General features: G+C 33.4%; 3 protein-coding genes across 3 annotated transcripts; 1 reads left to right on the top strand and 2 right to left on the bottom strand.

Annotated features, from left to right (window-relative positions):
* LOC109715383 (piriformospora indica-insensitive protein 2-like) lies at nucleotides 2,659-4,194 on the bottom strand. Its single transcript, XM_020240360.1, has one exon. It carries the CDS (start codon nucleotides 4,138-4,140, stop codon nucleotides 2,659-2,661), a length of 1,482 nt encoding a protein of 493 aa, XP_020095949.1. The 5' UTR covers nucleotides 4,141-4,194.
* LOC109715505 (glutathione S-transferase U19-like) lies at nucleotides 9,941-11,910 on the top strand. The gene is made up of 2 exons (XM_020240543.1): nucleotides 9,941-10,335; nucleotides 11,335-11,910. Exons 1-2 carry the CDS (start codon nucleotides 10,006-10,008, stop codon nucleotides 11,680-11,682), a joined length of 678 nt encoding a protein of 225 aa, XP_020096132.1. The 5' UTR covers nucleotides 9,941-10,005; the 3' UTR covers nucleotides 11,683-11,910.
* On the bottom strand, nucleotides 11,988-12,838 carry LOC109715382 (probable glutathione S-transferase parC). Its single transcript, XM_020240359.1, has 2 exons — nucleotides 12,515-12,838; nucleotides 11,988-12,359 (listed from the first exon to the last, which is right to left on the bottom strand). Exons 1-2 carry the CDS (start codon nucleotides 12,836-12,838, stop codon nucleotides 12,024-12,026), a joined length of 660 nt encoding a protein of 219 aa, XP_020095948.1. The 3' UTR covers nucleotides 11,988-12,023.

The raw sequence follows: 17,563 nt of genomic DNA, 5'->3' as shown, positions 1-17,563 counted from the left end.
CAAGCAAAAAAATTTTCTCTTTTTTAGAAATTATTAGTGTACTCTCTTAAACATTCTCTACACTTAGGGCTTGTTTGGTTTAAGGGTGGAATTGAAATGGATAATGGAATGGGAATGAATTGGAATGGTAATTGGATTGGTTCACTCCCCCAAGACGTTTGGTTCATTTGTGGATTGAAAATTGGAATGAATTATTCACATTCCATTGTTTGATTCGTATAAACTAAAAAATTATAGAATGCCATAATACTAATTTTACTCTCAAATATAATTTTATATTATTTAAAATATAAGAAAAATATAATACTATTCTCTAATAATTTTTTCAAAAAAATATCAAATTTATTTTTAAAAACTTTTATTGACGTGGATTAGGGATAGGGTTTTGAGAGAGGATAGGTTTTTTTTTTTTTATGAGGGAGGCGTGCGTGAAGAGATCGTATGTATACAGGAGAGGAGAGTGAGATGGTTGCATGGGTCTCGGGAACTTAGTGGGCTTCGGGAATAAAATCTCAATCCGGGCTAGGAGACCGGATTCAAGTTGAAGGCTTATGAGCCATTCCCATTCCAGTCTGGAATATGAATCCCAAACCGATTCCTGCGAACCAAACAAAATTAACTGGATTTGATCAAACCGATTCTCATTCCATATCCAAAATGGATGAACCAAACAAGCCCTTAGTGTATATAAAAATATGCACAACATATTTTAAAGCTTGAATAGAGATTTTGAAATTTCATTGAGTGAATATATTTAATTTATTAAACTTTGTAACTAAGATATATTTAATTAAATGTTAAATATTAACTCTTTAATATAAGTTATGGTTGACAGTTTGTTAATATACATCGGGTATATATAATAATATTTTTCACCAGGTGTTAATATACACCAGATATATATAATAGTTTAGAATAAGTCCTTCAATTTGAACTTTTTAATTAAAAACTTTATATATAAAATAACTACTAAAGCTACTAAGTTTGATCAAAATTTTAAGTAAAATTTTTAGAATACTTTAACTAAATAAATATTGAAAGTTAAAAAATATTAATGAAAAAATACTTTTTATAATGCATAAAATACTATATGAATTTTTTTAATATTTTTTATTATAATTTTTAAATTTTAATAATTATATATCTTGATTGACTAGAATACTATTGATCTGTCGTGAAACGTCGGACCTCCACCACTATGCATTATTTTGGATACATTATTTATTATTTTAAAATTTTAATTTACATCAAAATTTAATTTATTTGGTTCGAATCGATTGATACTACTATGACTTTTTCAACTATAAATTTATTAAAACAATTAATTAACTTTAATTTTGAAGTCATAATATTAATTAGTGACTAATTTGAATCAAATAAATTAAAATATTAAATAACAAAATTAAAATTTTATTAAGTTGTATTGTCAAATTAAAATAATTTATAATTCAGATGCGTTCTATATTTTTTATTATTATGCTAAATTTTCATACTACTCTATGAAAAAAAAATAAAATTCCAGCAGTTAAGTTTTTATTACTTTTTATTTTTTCTCTTGTAATTTATTTAGTCACGGACCATCGAGTATAAAGTCAATTTTTAATGTATGAAAAATTACATAATAAAAATAGATATTTATGGTTTGACTATAATTTCAGTCTCCTCCACATTCCGTGAAAAAACCTTTAACCGTAAATAATTAATTATTATGATGTAAAAATATATAATAATTAATTAACGCGTAAGCATCGATCATGTTGTGTTCCATTATATAATGTAATTGTTTTGGAGTTCTAATTAAATGTTTTAATAAAGATTTTTTTAACCGCATTGCTTAAATATATTTTTTTTGTTAAAATGTGTAAAACTTACCTCAACTATCACCCTTTGGATCCAATTACCTAATCTTTCAAAAAAAATTTATTTTACTACCTGATCTTTTGATTTATTTGATTTGAGCCAATTAGTGACTTTTAATTTTTAAATTTGAATGTTTTGTCGATTTTTACGAATTTAGTTAGTATATTTTATATAATATTTATAGCTAATCGTTAAAATAAGTAATTATCTTAAATTTAATATTCAAGGAGTCATCAAATCTTAATCAACCATATTGAAAGGTTGGTTATACTAAAATCAAAATTTTAATAGTCAAATCAAAATATAACCCAGGTAAATTTTATATATCTTTATTTTTTATTTTCTTTTACTATAGTATCATGTTTTTTGTCTTATTTTGAGAATAGATGGATTTTTACATAAGGATTTTTTAAAAAATTATATTTTGTTTGGATTTTGTCTTATATATACGGATTTCTATTGGCGTGGGAAAGTAACTAAAGAGCCACACAAAAAAAAAAAAGAAAAAAAAAAGATTATTCTAAACAAGCCCTAATTTGTTATTTAAATGTAAATTTTACTCTACCTTAAACATTATATCACGTGAATCTTATTGAACCATGCAAAAGTACACATGTGGAGGATTTTTCTACATAAAAAATATTCGTATTATGTCCTACTTGTTCATGTGCACCTTGTATGAAATAAAAGGCACTTCATTGAGACAGGAACTAGAAGCAAAATGCTCAAAATAATACAACATAATTGCTCCATATACAGTAAATTTAACAGTTCCATATATATATATATATATAATCACTAAAACCCCCTCAAACTAAATAATACAAAAATACAAAAACCCAAAGTTAGAGAACTTAACATCCCAAACCCTAACAAGCAAAACTCTCCTCCCTTACTGCTACTAGAAAATGGCTTGGACTCCAAAACAGCAGGGCTCACTCCACCCTCTTCATCAACCCATGACCTGTTACTACTACTAGGCTTGTTATTAGAAGAAGAGTCCAATGCACAAGGTGGAGCTTCAAAATAGAAAGAAATGTTCTTCTTATACTTGTTCAAATCTATGCACAGATCCTTGTTATCCCTAACATCCAATCTTCTCCCAAGCTTGTTCACAAACTCACTAGAGAAGCTTATCTCCCCAGTAAGCTGGTTTTGGCTCAAGTTAAGTTGACCCAACTGTGGAAGTGCACCCAAACTTGTGGGGATTGACCCATTGAGTTTGTTTCTATCCAAAGATAGAGCAGTGAGGTTACACAAAGAGCCCAAGTTTGTGGGTATTGGCCCTAACAGGCCACACCCTGATAGACCCAACACAATCAACTTGTTTAAATCCCCAATAAACAAAGGCATGGTTGTGTTTATAGGGTTGTCCACCATTAGTAGGTACTCCAACTCCTTTAAACTCGACAAAGTCTCTGGGATTGGCCCTGTGAGCATGTTATGGCTCAAATCCAACAAAACCAACCTCTCCAACTTACCCAAATCAATGGGCATTGTCCCAGAGAGCTTGTTGAAGCTGAGATCAACTTTTTGAAGGGATTGGAGTTGACCCAAAGACCAAGGGATTTGACCTTCCAACTCATTCCAACTGAGGTCAAAGATGGTCAAACTTGTCAACCCACCAAACTCTAGAGGGATTTGACCTGTTAGGTGGTTGTAACTCAGCTCCAATTGCTCCAACCTCTTCAGTGCACCAAGCTCCTTTGGAATGGCCCCATGGAGGTTGTTTTGTGAGAGGCTAAGCACTCTCAAGTTTCTCACCATGGCTAAGCTTGGTGGGATGCTTCCACTCAAACCTGGGTTGGACTTGATAACCAACTGCTCCAAAATTGAAGTGTTGGTGAAGAGAAAGGGAGGGAGGGAAACCTCAGTGGGGGAGAGGAAGCAACTGAACAAAGAGAAGGTTTTGAGATAAGGGAGTTTGAGGAGTGAGGTGGAGAGCTTAGCAAAGGGTTTGCAAGGAGGGGAGGCAACATCAGGGCCAATGTGGAGCTTGGTCACATGGAGGAAATTACCATTTTGCACTTCTTCTTCTTCTCCTTCTTCTTCTTCTTCTTCTTCTTCTTGCTTTGGTTGGGTTAGTGGGGTTTGGCTCAACTCACACTGGATCCCAGGCCATGGAGTATCTGTGCAAGGGTGTGGGTGGAGCTCAGCCCATGTGGGGTCTTCTAAGAGGTCCCCCATAACTTCAAAAAGACCCATTAGCTCCTCACTCTCCATTGTAGCTCCTCCACCATCTCCTCCTCCTCCTTCTTCTTCTTTTTCTTCTTCTTTCATGGATGGGGACCCATGAACCAAAAGGAGGAGAAGGGAGAAGAGGACGAAGATAACTATGAGCTTTGAAGTAGGAGCCATGGAGAGAGAGAGAGAGAGAGAGAGAGAGAGAGAGAGAGAGAGAGAGAGAGAAAGGGGGAATGGAGAGATGAGTGTAGAGAGGAAGTGATGGGTCATCTTATACAACAATTAATCAATGAAGCTTTTCTAGATTTTTGCTTTACATACTAAATCTTTGCAGTTTGTACTAATTTATGTTACAGACACCTAAGAATGCACCCCATAAAATTTTTATTTTTTATAATTCATTCTTCAATACGTGATTGTTTGTAAATGATTTAGCTTGGTGGTATCTGAAATCGAATAAAACTAGTTTACTCAACTAATTATTACACGCAAATATTGGAATTCAAAAGATCGATCCAATAAAAAAAAAAAAGACTCTGAAATAGTTACTATCACTACTTAACAATGCATTATTGGACGGTATTCTCTATCTCCCACATTAGGTTTTGAGTTGGAGCTACTAAGAATTTAGGACTAATTCTAATAAAATATTAAATGGGATAATTAAAAATATGCAAACTTTAATTATATGAACTATAGATTATTTTAAGTTGGCTGTCCAACTTTTTAAAATTTTGATTTTACCATCCAACATTGTTCTTTATTTGATACCTTAATAAGACATTTTTTTTATAAATTTAGTTTGTATACTTCATAATAAAGTAAATAATTAGCTTAAATTTTAATATCAAAATATCGTCGACCGACTCTAATCAAATAAATTAATTAAGAGATTTAAAGTAAAATTTAAAATTTTAAAAAATTAGATAGTCAATTCAGACTAGTTGATAGTTCACATAAGTTTTGTATATTTTTATTTGATTAAATTGTTTAACTATATCTAACTTATAGAAAACAAGAAATTAATTAAGCTATATATGTGTTAGGTATGGATATATATATATATATATATATATATATAAAATTGCTCCTTTGTTTACTGGAGAGTTAGTGGGCATGCACTGGAAAGCTGATGAGGCACTGTTGTGAAGAAGTGTCGTGTTTCTCTCATGAGGGAGGAATTCTACACTGTCACACTTGCACCACGTCATCAATAACAAGCCAATCACATTCCTTCTTTTTAAACAAAAGTACAATAAAAATACTTTTTTACAATCATGATGGGACATATATTCTTAAAAGGATTAATTTGATTGGTTTGTTACGCCACGTCACTAATATACCCGTTGCATTCTAGAATTTTTCCTCATGAGGAGGCATTGACATGAAATGTCCTGAGTTGACGCAGTACAAATCTCTCTCTCACACACACAAACACACACACACACACATATATATATATATATATATATATATATATATATATATATATAGAGAGAGAGAGAGAGAGAGAGAGAGAGAGAGAGAGAGAGGTGGGCTATTGATAGCAAAAAATTTTTTTTGCTATCAAATTTTTAACTTTTGAATTAATTTTTTTCATCATTTTTAATTATTGGATTAAATATTATAACTCAGCGAGAACCACTCAACCCTAGGGAGACTACTCAACCCTAAGGGACAAATATCATTCTGACCCTATAATTTATTATCCAAAGGTTAAAAACTTGATAGCTAAAAGAGCATTTTGCTATCAATAGTATTCCAGCCTATCTCTCTCTCTCTATACATATATAGGTTAATTTTATACAGATCTCTACAAATATAGTGAATTATAAATATATTTTTATAAAACATGTCCTACTTTTAGGACTTTTTTTTCCCTCTTTAATTAATAGTTGATTTTTTTTAAGGACATATTTGTGATAACAAAAAAAATCATTTCACTGATAAAATAAACAACAGTTTAGCAGTAACAAATCAGATGAATATATTTGAAAATATTAAGACTTTTAAAGGGACAACATATGAAAATTAAGTTTTATAGAAATATATTTGTAATTCACTACATTTTTAATAAACTGTATGAAATTAACCCATATATATATATATATAGAGAGAGAGAGAGAGAGAGTTGAGCAGCTGGAAAGTTATCGGTAGCAAACGCGCTCCGTTACCACCCATTTGTTTTCGACGATGGAGCCTCCAAATCGACGATCGGTACCGTTGAACATGATCTATACCACTTGAAGCATTTAGAAATCAAATTTTATGCTTTTCCGATATTGTTCTCTTGTCCATCAAGTGGACACAAAATGAATGGCTGAAAATGAATATTCTTTAAAAAGTGATGATAGGAATTTTCTAATCAAGATCAAGAGTATAGATCTTGTTCTAAATAGTTTAAAAAATTTTCTAACCAAAATTCAATCGATTTTGATATCTTTACACCGTTAAACGAGAAAATGGTTCATATCGATCATTAAAATTGTAAATTTTAAAACTATTTGATCATTAGGTCAATGATGTCAAAAAGATTTAAAATTTGATTTCTAAATATTTCAAGTGGTATAGATCATGTTTAACCTGATCGTCGATTTGGAGGCTCCATCATCAAAAACAAATGGATAGCAGTCCGTTTGCTACCGATAGTATTCTAGCTCAACTCTCTCTCTCTCTCTCTCTCTCTCTCTCTCTATATATATATATATATGAGTAGAGCTAGAATACTTGTAAAAGTATCATCCAAGTGATACTTGTGTGTTTTTAGCCCTTGGATGGAGAGATGTGAGGTTGAGATGATGGTGGTAGGTGGTGGTAGGTGGTGGTAGGTGGAATAGTGTTTGATCCAAGGACTATTAGTAATCAAAAAGTAGATCCAATGGCTAAAACACACAAGTATCACTTGAGTGATACTTGTAAAAATATTCTAGCCCTACTCTATATATATATATATATAGAGAGTTGATCTAGGATACTTTTACAAGTATCATCCCCAAGTTGCTATCACCTTTTTAGCCATTGGATCTACTTTTTGATTACAAATAGCCCTTGGATCAAACACTATTCCACCTACCACCACCTACCACCATCTATCCCCATCATCTCAACCTCCCATCTCTCCATCCAAGGGCTAGAAACACACAAGTATCACTTAGGTGATACTTGTAAAAGTATTCTAGCCCTACTCTATATATATATATATATATATATATATATCCATCTTCTTGGGCACCGGGGCACTGTTTAAAAGCAATCACCATCACCTCTCTCAACCAATGTTGTGTAGCTTCGATACATATAGTTACCCCATTTAAACAATATATATTTCAAGGTTCCTAATTATATTGGACTATATATATATAGATATATATATATATATATATATATATATATATATATATTATTTTGTGTGTATTTATTTCATGGTTTGAGAATCAGAATAAGCCAAGTCGAAAGCTGCAACTGGAAACGTACCAACCCTCTTTATGGATCTCGACCGAATCTTTTCACTTTTGAGGTGGTCAAAGTGGCGTTCAAAAGCTGTGTGTAGGGGACTGGGCACGTAGTAGCGAAGGACAGAGCATTAATGTAATGTAATAGAGAGATAGACAATGCTATCGGTGCCTCAAAATGTAACTAAATTTACATAGGAGATATAGATTATTATTATTATTATTATTATTAATTCTAAAATATTTCTAATTCCTAATTAAATTCATATTTTGGATAAATAATTGAGTTCAATTTTCACATCCGGCCGTCATTTTACATGTATTTAACATTTTTTTCTAGAAAGATAGGTAGTACGCTACCAGCTTCGTTTATTTTATTTTAGAAATAAATTTAGCTGAAAATATAAATCAACTAAGATTCGAACTTGAGACCTCAAATATCAACTACCAAACTTTTTACAAGTTGAGATGGTCGGTACATGTATTTAACATTCATATTTATCATTCTGTTGCCTCTTTCCTTAATGCGATCTTAGCACATATCATGCATGCACATGAACGCGGATATTTAAGATCATTATAAAAAATAATAATATTTAAGGATGATTTTTCTCGTATTTACTGATGCTGAAAAGTGTTTCAAAATAGTATACTATCATATATGAAAGCGTCGATAAATAAAGTGTCAACACACGCACATATATACATAGAGAGAGAGAGAGAGAGAGCCCGACTATAATACTATTAATAGCACCAAGAACTTTGTACTATCAAATCTTTTGCCGTTAGATCTACTCTTTTAATTATTTTTACCCGTTAGATTATACTGTTCAACTAACTACCCATTCAAGCCTAAAAGATCACTCTCATCCTAATCGTACATCGCTTCATCTAAGGACTGAAAAACTTAATAGCATTAATGACTTTGTGCTATTAATAATATTCCACTGATGTTTATATCAAGCATTAGCAAAATAAATTTTGATTCTGAGGCTTTAAAGCATCGAAATATTAAAAATAATAATAAAATTTATAATTCAATAAATTTATTTGATACAATAGGCAGTTTATATGACAATCTAAGCGGAAAAAAAATTTCACCAAAACAAAATAAAATTTTATTTACAGATTCGAATTTAAAATACATGTTTTTAAAGTCCGGCTACTATGCTATCGGTAGCACGGGGCGCTCCGTGCTACCAAGTTGTTTTCAATGATGCGGCTTCCAAATCAATGATCGGCTGCGTTAGACTTGATCTACACTATTGAAAGTATTTGAAAACTAAATTTCAGATTTTTTCGATATCATTCAACTAGTGATCAAAAGATCTCAAAATTGACAGTTTTAACGGCCGATGTGGTGTGTTTGTGAGTTTAACGGTGTAAAACAATCCAAATGCGATGAAAATTTTATAGAAAATTTTTTTCACTATTTAGAGTAAGATCAGTATATCTGATCTTGAATTTAAATCTTTTATCATCATTTTTCATGAGTTTTTTATTTTCAGCCGTTCAATTTTAGACTACTTGTTTGATAGATAAATGATATCGAAAAATTATGAAATTTAGTTTCTAAATACTTTCAATAATGTAGATCAAGTCTAACGGAGCCGATCGTCGATTTGAAAACCGCATCATAAAAAACAACTTGGTAGCACGGAGCGCTCCGTGCTACCGATAGTATAGTAGCCTAGTTCCATGTTTTTATATATATATATATATAGTATAAATATAAGCTGATAATATGAATAGTGTGGTTCTAGTTACTTTGAATTAATGCTGACGACAAAGAAACGTAATTACACCAAATTAAACCAAATTATAGCATTTTAGTAACGTGAAGCTTAATTATATATATAATTAGGACTAAATTAAGCTGGGATTAATCGACTTACGCCTGTTCACACGTGCCGAGGTTTCATCCTGAACATTCCATTCTATTCCATTCTATTCTCCTCTGTTCCCTTCTACTCTGTTCGATTAATTTAGATATACTATAATATTATTGTTATCATTATTATTAATTTAATACGTAATCCACCACTCGTCTCATTTATCGACTCTCGACACCGATCCGACGGCCAGGGATGCGCCAATCGTCACCATCGATCAGATCTCGCCGTCCATCGTAAAATGAACGGTGGATAATGCGACCTTAAGCTTAGCGCCATGTGACGCAAAGATCCACGTGGTCCTGGAAATCTCCAGAATAAGTCAATTACACTACAATTTTATTATTATTTTTTTGTAACCAATATTATTTTACCCCTCCTAAAATATCATTAAAAAAAATATTATATCAAATTTTTTTTACTTCAACTTAATATTTAACGTGTACAACTATTAATTTATTTATACATTTTTATCAAATAAAAAGCCACATATATCCACTATACAAAGCCACCAACACTAATACTCTTAACAAAGCGCGAGAGAGAGAGAGAGCTGTAGAGAGAGAAACACCGGAGGGAGAGAGAGAGAGATAGAGAGAGAGAGAGAGCGTCGACCAATGGCGTGCGAGAAGGGGGAGGGTGACGTGGTGCTCCTGGACTTCTGGGCGAGCCCGTTCGGGCAACGTGTCAGGATCGCGTTGGCGGAGAAGGGGGTGGCGTACGAGTACCGGGAGGAGGACCTGGCGAACAAGAGCCGGATGCTGTTGGAGATGAACCCGGTGCACAAGAAGATCCCGGTGCTGGTCCACGGGGGCAAGCCCGTGTGCGAGTCCCTCATCATCGTGCAGTACATCGACGAGGTTTGGGCGCACCCCAACCCGCTGCTTCCGACCGAGCCATACCCTCGGGCTCGAGCCAGGTTCTGGGCCGACTTTATCGACAAGAAGGTCAATTTTGCATCTATGCCCTCTTATTCTCCGTTAATTGCATCCTTCCCAGTGTACGGTTCGGGTTTGAGACTCCTCAATTATATATAGACGTCCATTCCGAGTTGAGTTTTAAAAAAAAAAATTTATTGAATTTTAAGATTCATAATTTATTGACTAAAAGTGTTTAAATAAGCGAATTCTTAAGTTTAATTTGAGCGCATGGGATTTAAAAAAAATAAAAAAATTGAGTGAGGTCGTTTCAAATTAAATTCCTTGTAGTTGGGGAGTGTTCAGATATTTATCTAATTTGAGATTTGTTTACCAAATTTTTGCTTTTAAATTTTAAAGTTTAGATGTAAGGAGTTTTGTGGGGTTTAAACTCACAATTTTTAGTAAATAGTGTTTTTAATATGTATATTCAAAATAAGGCACCCGATAAGTGTACAACTATTTAAAAATTAGTGAGCGAACAAGTAAGTTATCTAAACAATATCTTTTTTAAAAAATAGTAAAATCAGACGGAAGTTATATAAACTATAAAATATTTTGAATTGGCTACTGAAATTTTCAAATTTTAGATTTTGCTATCTAATTTTTATTTGTTTGATTTGAGAGTGACTAATATTTTAACTTTAAAATTTAAACTAATTACTTATTTTAATACATTAATTGTTATAAAAAATTATATAAAATATGTTAATTAAAATTGTAAAGAGAAAGATTAATGCGTTCAAATTTTAAAGTGAAAGTACTATTCGCTAACTCAAATCAATCAAATTAAAAAAATAGATTTTAAAATTAAAATTTTACATAATTAGTAATCAATTCAAAATGATTAATATTTTAGATAAATTTTGTACGCTTAGTTTTTTGAAAATTTATAAAATTTAGGCAGCTATTTATAGAGTGCAAGAATTAATGTGAGAGGACATGAGCTTTTTTCTTTTTCTTTTTCTTTTTCTTTTGTTTGGTTTCGGGGAGTTTGACAATTTTTATTGCTTGGACCACGTGCACCAGATTTATGATTGTGGGACCCGACTGTGGAAGCTGAAGGGAGAAGCCCTACAAGAAGCAAAGAAGGAGATGATCTGCATACTGAAGCTTCTAGAAGGCGAGCTCGGCGACAAGAAGTACTTCGGCGGGGACGCCTTCGGGTTCGTCGACGTAGCTCTCGTGCCATTCACGTCGTGGTTTTATACGTACGAGACAAGCGCCGGCTTCAGCGTCGAGGAGGAGTGCCCTAAGCTGGCGGCCTGGGCCAAGCGATGCGCGGAGGAGCGAGAGAGCGTGCGTAAGACACTCTACGATCCCCAGAAGATCTACGAATTCGTCGGCCTCCTTAAGAAGAAGTTTGGTGTCGAGTAAGAACAACAGAGAAGAAAGAAGAAGAAGAAGAAGCAGAAGTGTCGTAATCTTGCGTTAGGGTTTCGGGTTTCTTGTCCGGTTGTTGTTTGCGTCCGATAATAAAAATTGCGTATCAATAAATAGAGTGTCTGTGTTTCGATAATAGATCTAGACTGAAATATTATCAATAGCATCAAATTATTGGTGTTATTAGATTTTCGGTTTCTGAATTAAAAAAATGTACGATTAGAATGATGTGGGCTCTCTAGAGTTGAGTGATTAGTTTAATAATATAATCTAACGGGTGAAGTAAACTTTATTCTTCACTTTTAACTCCTACTTACATCACTTTTAACTCCTAGTTACTCTATACCATACCACTTCTTGTGCAACTCATACATCTCTTTATGATTAGGGAGAGTTTTAGATACACTCTCTCTCTCCATGCACCTCTCCACCCATTTTACCAAGTTAGGGCAATGATCTTCAATTTTGAACCCCCCATGCTCTTCATATCCATTGAACATGCTAGAAACCGGAATAAGCGCAATGTCGAGGAAATTGAACTTGTCGCCGCCGAAGTACTTCCTCTCCCCTAACACTTCCTCAAGTCGCTTGAGATCTTCGATGAGATCGGCTTTCGCCGCTTCCTTATCCTCGCCTTTGCTCTTTAAGAATTTTGTTTGTGTACTAAATAACTGATCAAGCACGCAAGAAGGAAATGATTGTTGCTTAATTTACTTTTGTATGTTAAAAAACATAGAGATCTAAGTCATAATATTACAATAGTAGGAGAACGTAACTATCTATGCATTTTTACGTCAAATCAAGTGATAGAAAGAGATAATCATACCTTCTTATCGATGAAATCGGCCCAAAACCTAGCCTGAGCGCGACCGTAAGGATCCTGGGGAAGCAAAGAAGACCTGTCGACCCTCCACACCTCATCAATGTACTCGATGATGTTCACCGAGCCACATACGGGCCGACCGTGATGGATCAAAATCGGAACCGACCGGTAGATCGGGTTCATTTCTAACACCAATTGGCTCCTTTGCGTCACCCAAAGATCCTCCTCTTTGAACTCGAACTCGACCAGTTTCTCCCGCAATGCGATCCTCACCCGCATCCCGAATCCATTAGCCCAATAATCCACACACACTAGCTCCCCCAACATTTTTTTTTTTTGGTGTTTGTTGTTATTGTATGTTTTGGGTGTATTATAAGGTTGTGGGTGAATAATGGTTGAATATCATTGCTTACGTAATGTTTTGCTAATTTGAGTATTATATAAGGTTAGTAAGATAAAGGATAATTTGACTTAGATAAAGAGGTCAAAATTGGTGGGCTAATTAAAGAGTTGGACTTTTCAATTGGGTAGGGTTGTGATGAAATATAATAACTTACTTTTTATTTAATTACAAATAGGGGCGTTAAATCATTAACTAATTTTTCAATTTAAAATTAAATAAAATCCAGATTGATAGTAAAAAGTAAGAATTTTATCCTTAGCATATGTTTCTAGCACACATTTTTGATAATTCAATGACCTTCCTTTAAATTCATTCTCGAAAAATAAATTCACAACATTTTTTATTTTTATTTTTTTGGAGTCCTCTTATGGATTATGTCAAGTGGGAGCAATTAATTTACATTGTTTCCATTTCCGTTTCTCAAGAAGCAAAGTTCAAAAAAAATGATGGCCATTAATTATAAGACAATACTTGAAAAGAAATGTATTGAATCCTTGTTTTTGTTTTCTTAAAAAAACAAAATAATAGAAAGAAAAATGAAAAAAAAAGGTTTTCTCACGTTTGATTGTAAATTTAGTTTTGTATGTGATTGTCATGTTAGTTTAAAATTCAAGTAAAATTAAATATGAGTCTCTTTAGGTTCAAAAAATTCTTCCTTCTAGGAGCTATATTAATTAATTAAGATATATCCCAAAACAATTTTAGTATTTCATTTACTTGGATTTCATGTAACATAGTATAGGAATTAGTTAGAGGTAATATAACAATTTGATATTGTTTGGATGTTGTTATTCTAATACGAAATAATTATGATAGAGAAAGCTTTCTCCTTTCGCTCCACAAGTCACGATCTTTTGCAGAATTCGAATTTGAATAAAAAATTGTTATCTTGGGCCAATTTAACTCCTATTTTTTTAGCCCATAATTAATCCACATCCATATAAATTTGCAAGTACTAGGTTGAGTATTTCATATCTAAGAGTGTTTGGGAGGCCACTTTTTCTCACTATAATTCTCTTTTTCTTTTTGAGGAAATATTATAACTCTTTTTGTTCTTTTCGTTTTCATGTGAAAAATAGAATGTTATATGTAGATATAATAAATATTCTTACAAACTGCACTATAAGTGGAAGTTGAACATAACCAGCACTGAAGAAGTGAAGCAGCTTACTTTTGTGCCGAATTATGAGACATTATTGAAGCGCTTTACGCTGCACGATGATCACAAGCTAGTGGCTTCACTCTTGTCATGCGCACGAACTCACGAACCCTATTTTGTTCCGAGAACAAAGTCGAATCGATTGTATCCTTTGAACATCACCAAAGTGTAGAGATCAATGTTGGAGAAACGAGCATGACATGTGGTTTTCTCATACACTGTTTTCGCGTACGCAAAGAAAAGTTAAAGTAGTGGTGCATAAATGAACTAACATTCACTCCACACTACCAAAACCACTTAGGGCTTGACCAAAAGTAGGTCCACAACATTGCATGCAAGCTGTTGGGAGGGAGATGGTATTCAACTTGAAATGCATTTGAGGACCCCCCACATACATGTTTTTGAGAGATAAAGAGAGAGAGAGAGTGTGTGTGTGGCATTGATGCTTAAGCATTTTGGTGATGTAGATTTGAAAAGAGAATTCAACGGAGTCGCGCCATGAAGGATATCGATCGGGGAACTTTATGTCGCGAAATACGTGATGCGATTGGGGTAAGGATAGCACGCGAGACTTCAAAATTTTTCTTTTACTATTTTGCTTTGTGTTAAGCTTACAACCATGCTCTGAGGTTACGAGCGCGATTAGTTCGACTATCAGAATTGTAGATGAAAAAGTAATCATCATTATTATATAAACATTCGTAAAAATTATTGAGAAGCATCATTTAAGAATAGAAAAAGTGGGTCAATCAAATAATAATCATGTAAAAAGTGAATAGATAGAGATGGGTGTAAAAGATCCTGATATTAAGTTCAATCCCCATCAATCATGCAAGAAAACAACCTCTACTTATATGGGCTTCACTTTTTGAACAATAGAAACATATACATATGCAAATTCCATAGTTTTTTATATGAATTCTTGGAAAAGAAAAGGAAAGCTCAGAATTATCATACTAGGGGTGTAAATTCTCAAATTTTATGTGTAGTTATCATTAACCATATTGCATAATTTCTTGCAAAGTAATTCCTAAGTTGTTATTTTCTCAAAAAAAAAAAAATTTCCTAAGATGTTTCTTTTTTCTTTTTTGGAACATCGCATAATTTTTAATATCGTTTATACACAGAGTAAACTCATGCCTTCACACAATTTGTCAATTTGTAACGACTTAACCCGATGCAATAATAACTCAGCGGATCCAAACCACTTAAGCCAGTTATTATTATTAGGGTCTATGATCTTATATTTTCAATCACAATTTCGATATGGGACTATTGGGTGTCATAGACTCATCCTGTTTGTGCCCTGACGTCTTCGTCAGCCTAATCACACAGATAGTTCGAAATCACCAGGCGATGTTAGGCCTACTTCAACTTCCAATTTAAGACGTTAGTCCAATCACACACGGAGCTCAAGATCACCAGAAGATATAAGATCTATCTCACACTTCTGGCCAGTGAATCAACTCTTATACCAAATGTATCAATCCGACCCGCTAACAATAATAACTCGTTCGGTTCAAACCAACGGTCCAAAATACGTAAGCCCAATTATAATTTCTAAGAGTCTGTTGTCTTTTATATTTTCTATCACAATTTTATTTCCATCCGATATAAGGACTATTAGGGTGTTACACAATTAATATTCAGAAGGTCCGCAGCTAATTCAAATCAATGATAAGAATTAGATTGTGTGTTGTGCGGGGAAGAAGAGGAAACTGTTGATCACTTGTTCACTAAATGCGTTTTCGTTAGATTCATTTTAGTAATGGCCGTTGACGGTGTAATGTCAGGGGATTTGGGAGTCGATGTGCATTCAGTATGGGATAGGTGGATGGGTAGGAGGGGCCCGCAAGCTACGACGATTAGGCCTTCAGACCTAGCGGCCTGCTGGTGGATCATCTGGGAGAGCAGAAATGATATGATCTTTAGAACGATCTAGCTGAACCCTCTGAGGGTAGTTCGCAAGGTTAAACAGCTATCGAATTCCTAGGAACTTCTTATGTCGGCTAATCGATAACTGTTCTTTTTTGTTTTTGTTTTTTTCACCTTTGCCTATTGGCACCTTTGTCAAGGCCTGGTTGCCTCACTCATGTAGTCTAATTCATTTGTTCAACGAATGAAGCGGGTAACATGCTACCTTATTCTCAAAAAAAAAAGAAAAAGAATTAGATTATCAAAGATGAGATATTTTTTGGATAATTCTTTTTACTGCAAATCAAAAATCTTCTATGTGTGGTACTGTGCTTTAGTCAATATTGGACCAAGTTACATGGCCCAACATTATTCTACTCCATGATTTGGCAAAGCCAAATTTTGCGAGGGCTTGCCCTCACATGGGGCCCACTTGTCAAAAGTTAGGACTAGTACCAGCTTGATTGGATCTAAAATTAAAATTAGCTAATGCTAATGGCATAATAATACTTTATCAGATAACACTATATCGAAATATCGATCAAGCTATACGTATTTCTCCGTCAATAATGATTTATATCACTGTCCAATAATGAATAAAAAATAATAAGCACATAAATTTACTGAGTCGATCAGGTAAATAACACTGAGTTTCGAGTCCCAACAGGCTATATATATATATATATATATATATATATATATATATATATATATAGAGAGAGAGAGAGAGAGAGAGAGAGAGAGAGAGAGAGAGAGAGAGAGAGAGTTTTGCTAGAATACTATCAGTAGTAAACAAGCCGTTTTACTACCTATTTGTTTTCGATGATAGAGCTTCCAAATTGACGATCGGAGTCTGTTGAAGAACATGATGCTATACCACCTTGAATGTAGAACTCAAAATTCCCAAATTTTTCAGACATCATTTGCCTAATGATCAAAAGGGTTTCAACTTGTCAATTTTAATGGTCGATAAGACGGCATTTTCCCTCGTTTTAATCGGCGTAAAGATATCCAAATCAATTAAATTTTTGTTAGAAAATTCTTTAAACTATTTAAAACAAGATCTATACTCTTGATCTTGATTACCAGACTCCTATCATCATTTTTTAAAGAATATTTATTTTCAGCCATTCATTTTCTGTTCACTTGATAGATAAAAGAACAATATCTAAAGTGCGTGAAATTTGATTTCTAGGTAGTTTAAATAGTTTAGATCATATTTAACGGAGCCGATCGTCAATTTGGAAGCTCTCTCATCGAAAACAAATCTATAGTAAAACGGCTCGTTTACTATCGATAGTATTCTAGCTCAACTCTCTATATATATATATATATATATATATATATATATTGTTAGAACAAAAATTCCTATTATGCTCAATCCTGCTTTAAAATTCGCACCAAGTGTGATCCAGCAACTTCACTTTATGAATATTTTTCTTTAACTGGGGGAGATTTTTGCTGAATCTTTTGTTTGGGCAAGATGCACGAATGAAGGGAGAGGAGGTCAATGGAGTTGTGATGGCCTTTCTGAGTGGCCATCACATTTGAGACAATTCAAGTTTTGCATGTACAA

Source organism: Ananas comosus, linkage group 9 (genome assembly GCF_001540865.1).
Source record: "Ananas comosus cultivar F153 linkage group 9, ASM154086v1, whole genome shotgun sequence".
NCBI lineage: Eukaryota > Viridiplantae > Streptophyta > Magnoliopsida > Poales > Bromeliaceae > Ananas > Ananas comosus.
The sequence above is the reverse complement of the archived record's forward strand: the minus strand, read 5'-3'. Positions and strand labels throughout refer to the sequence as shown.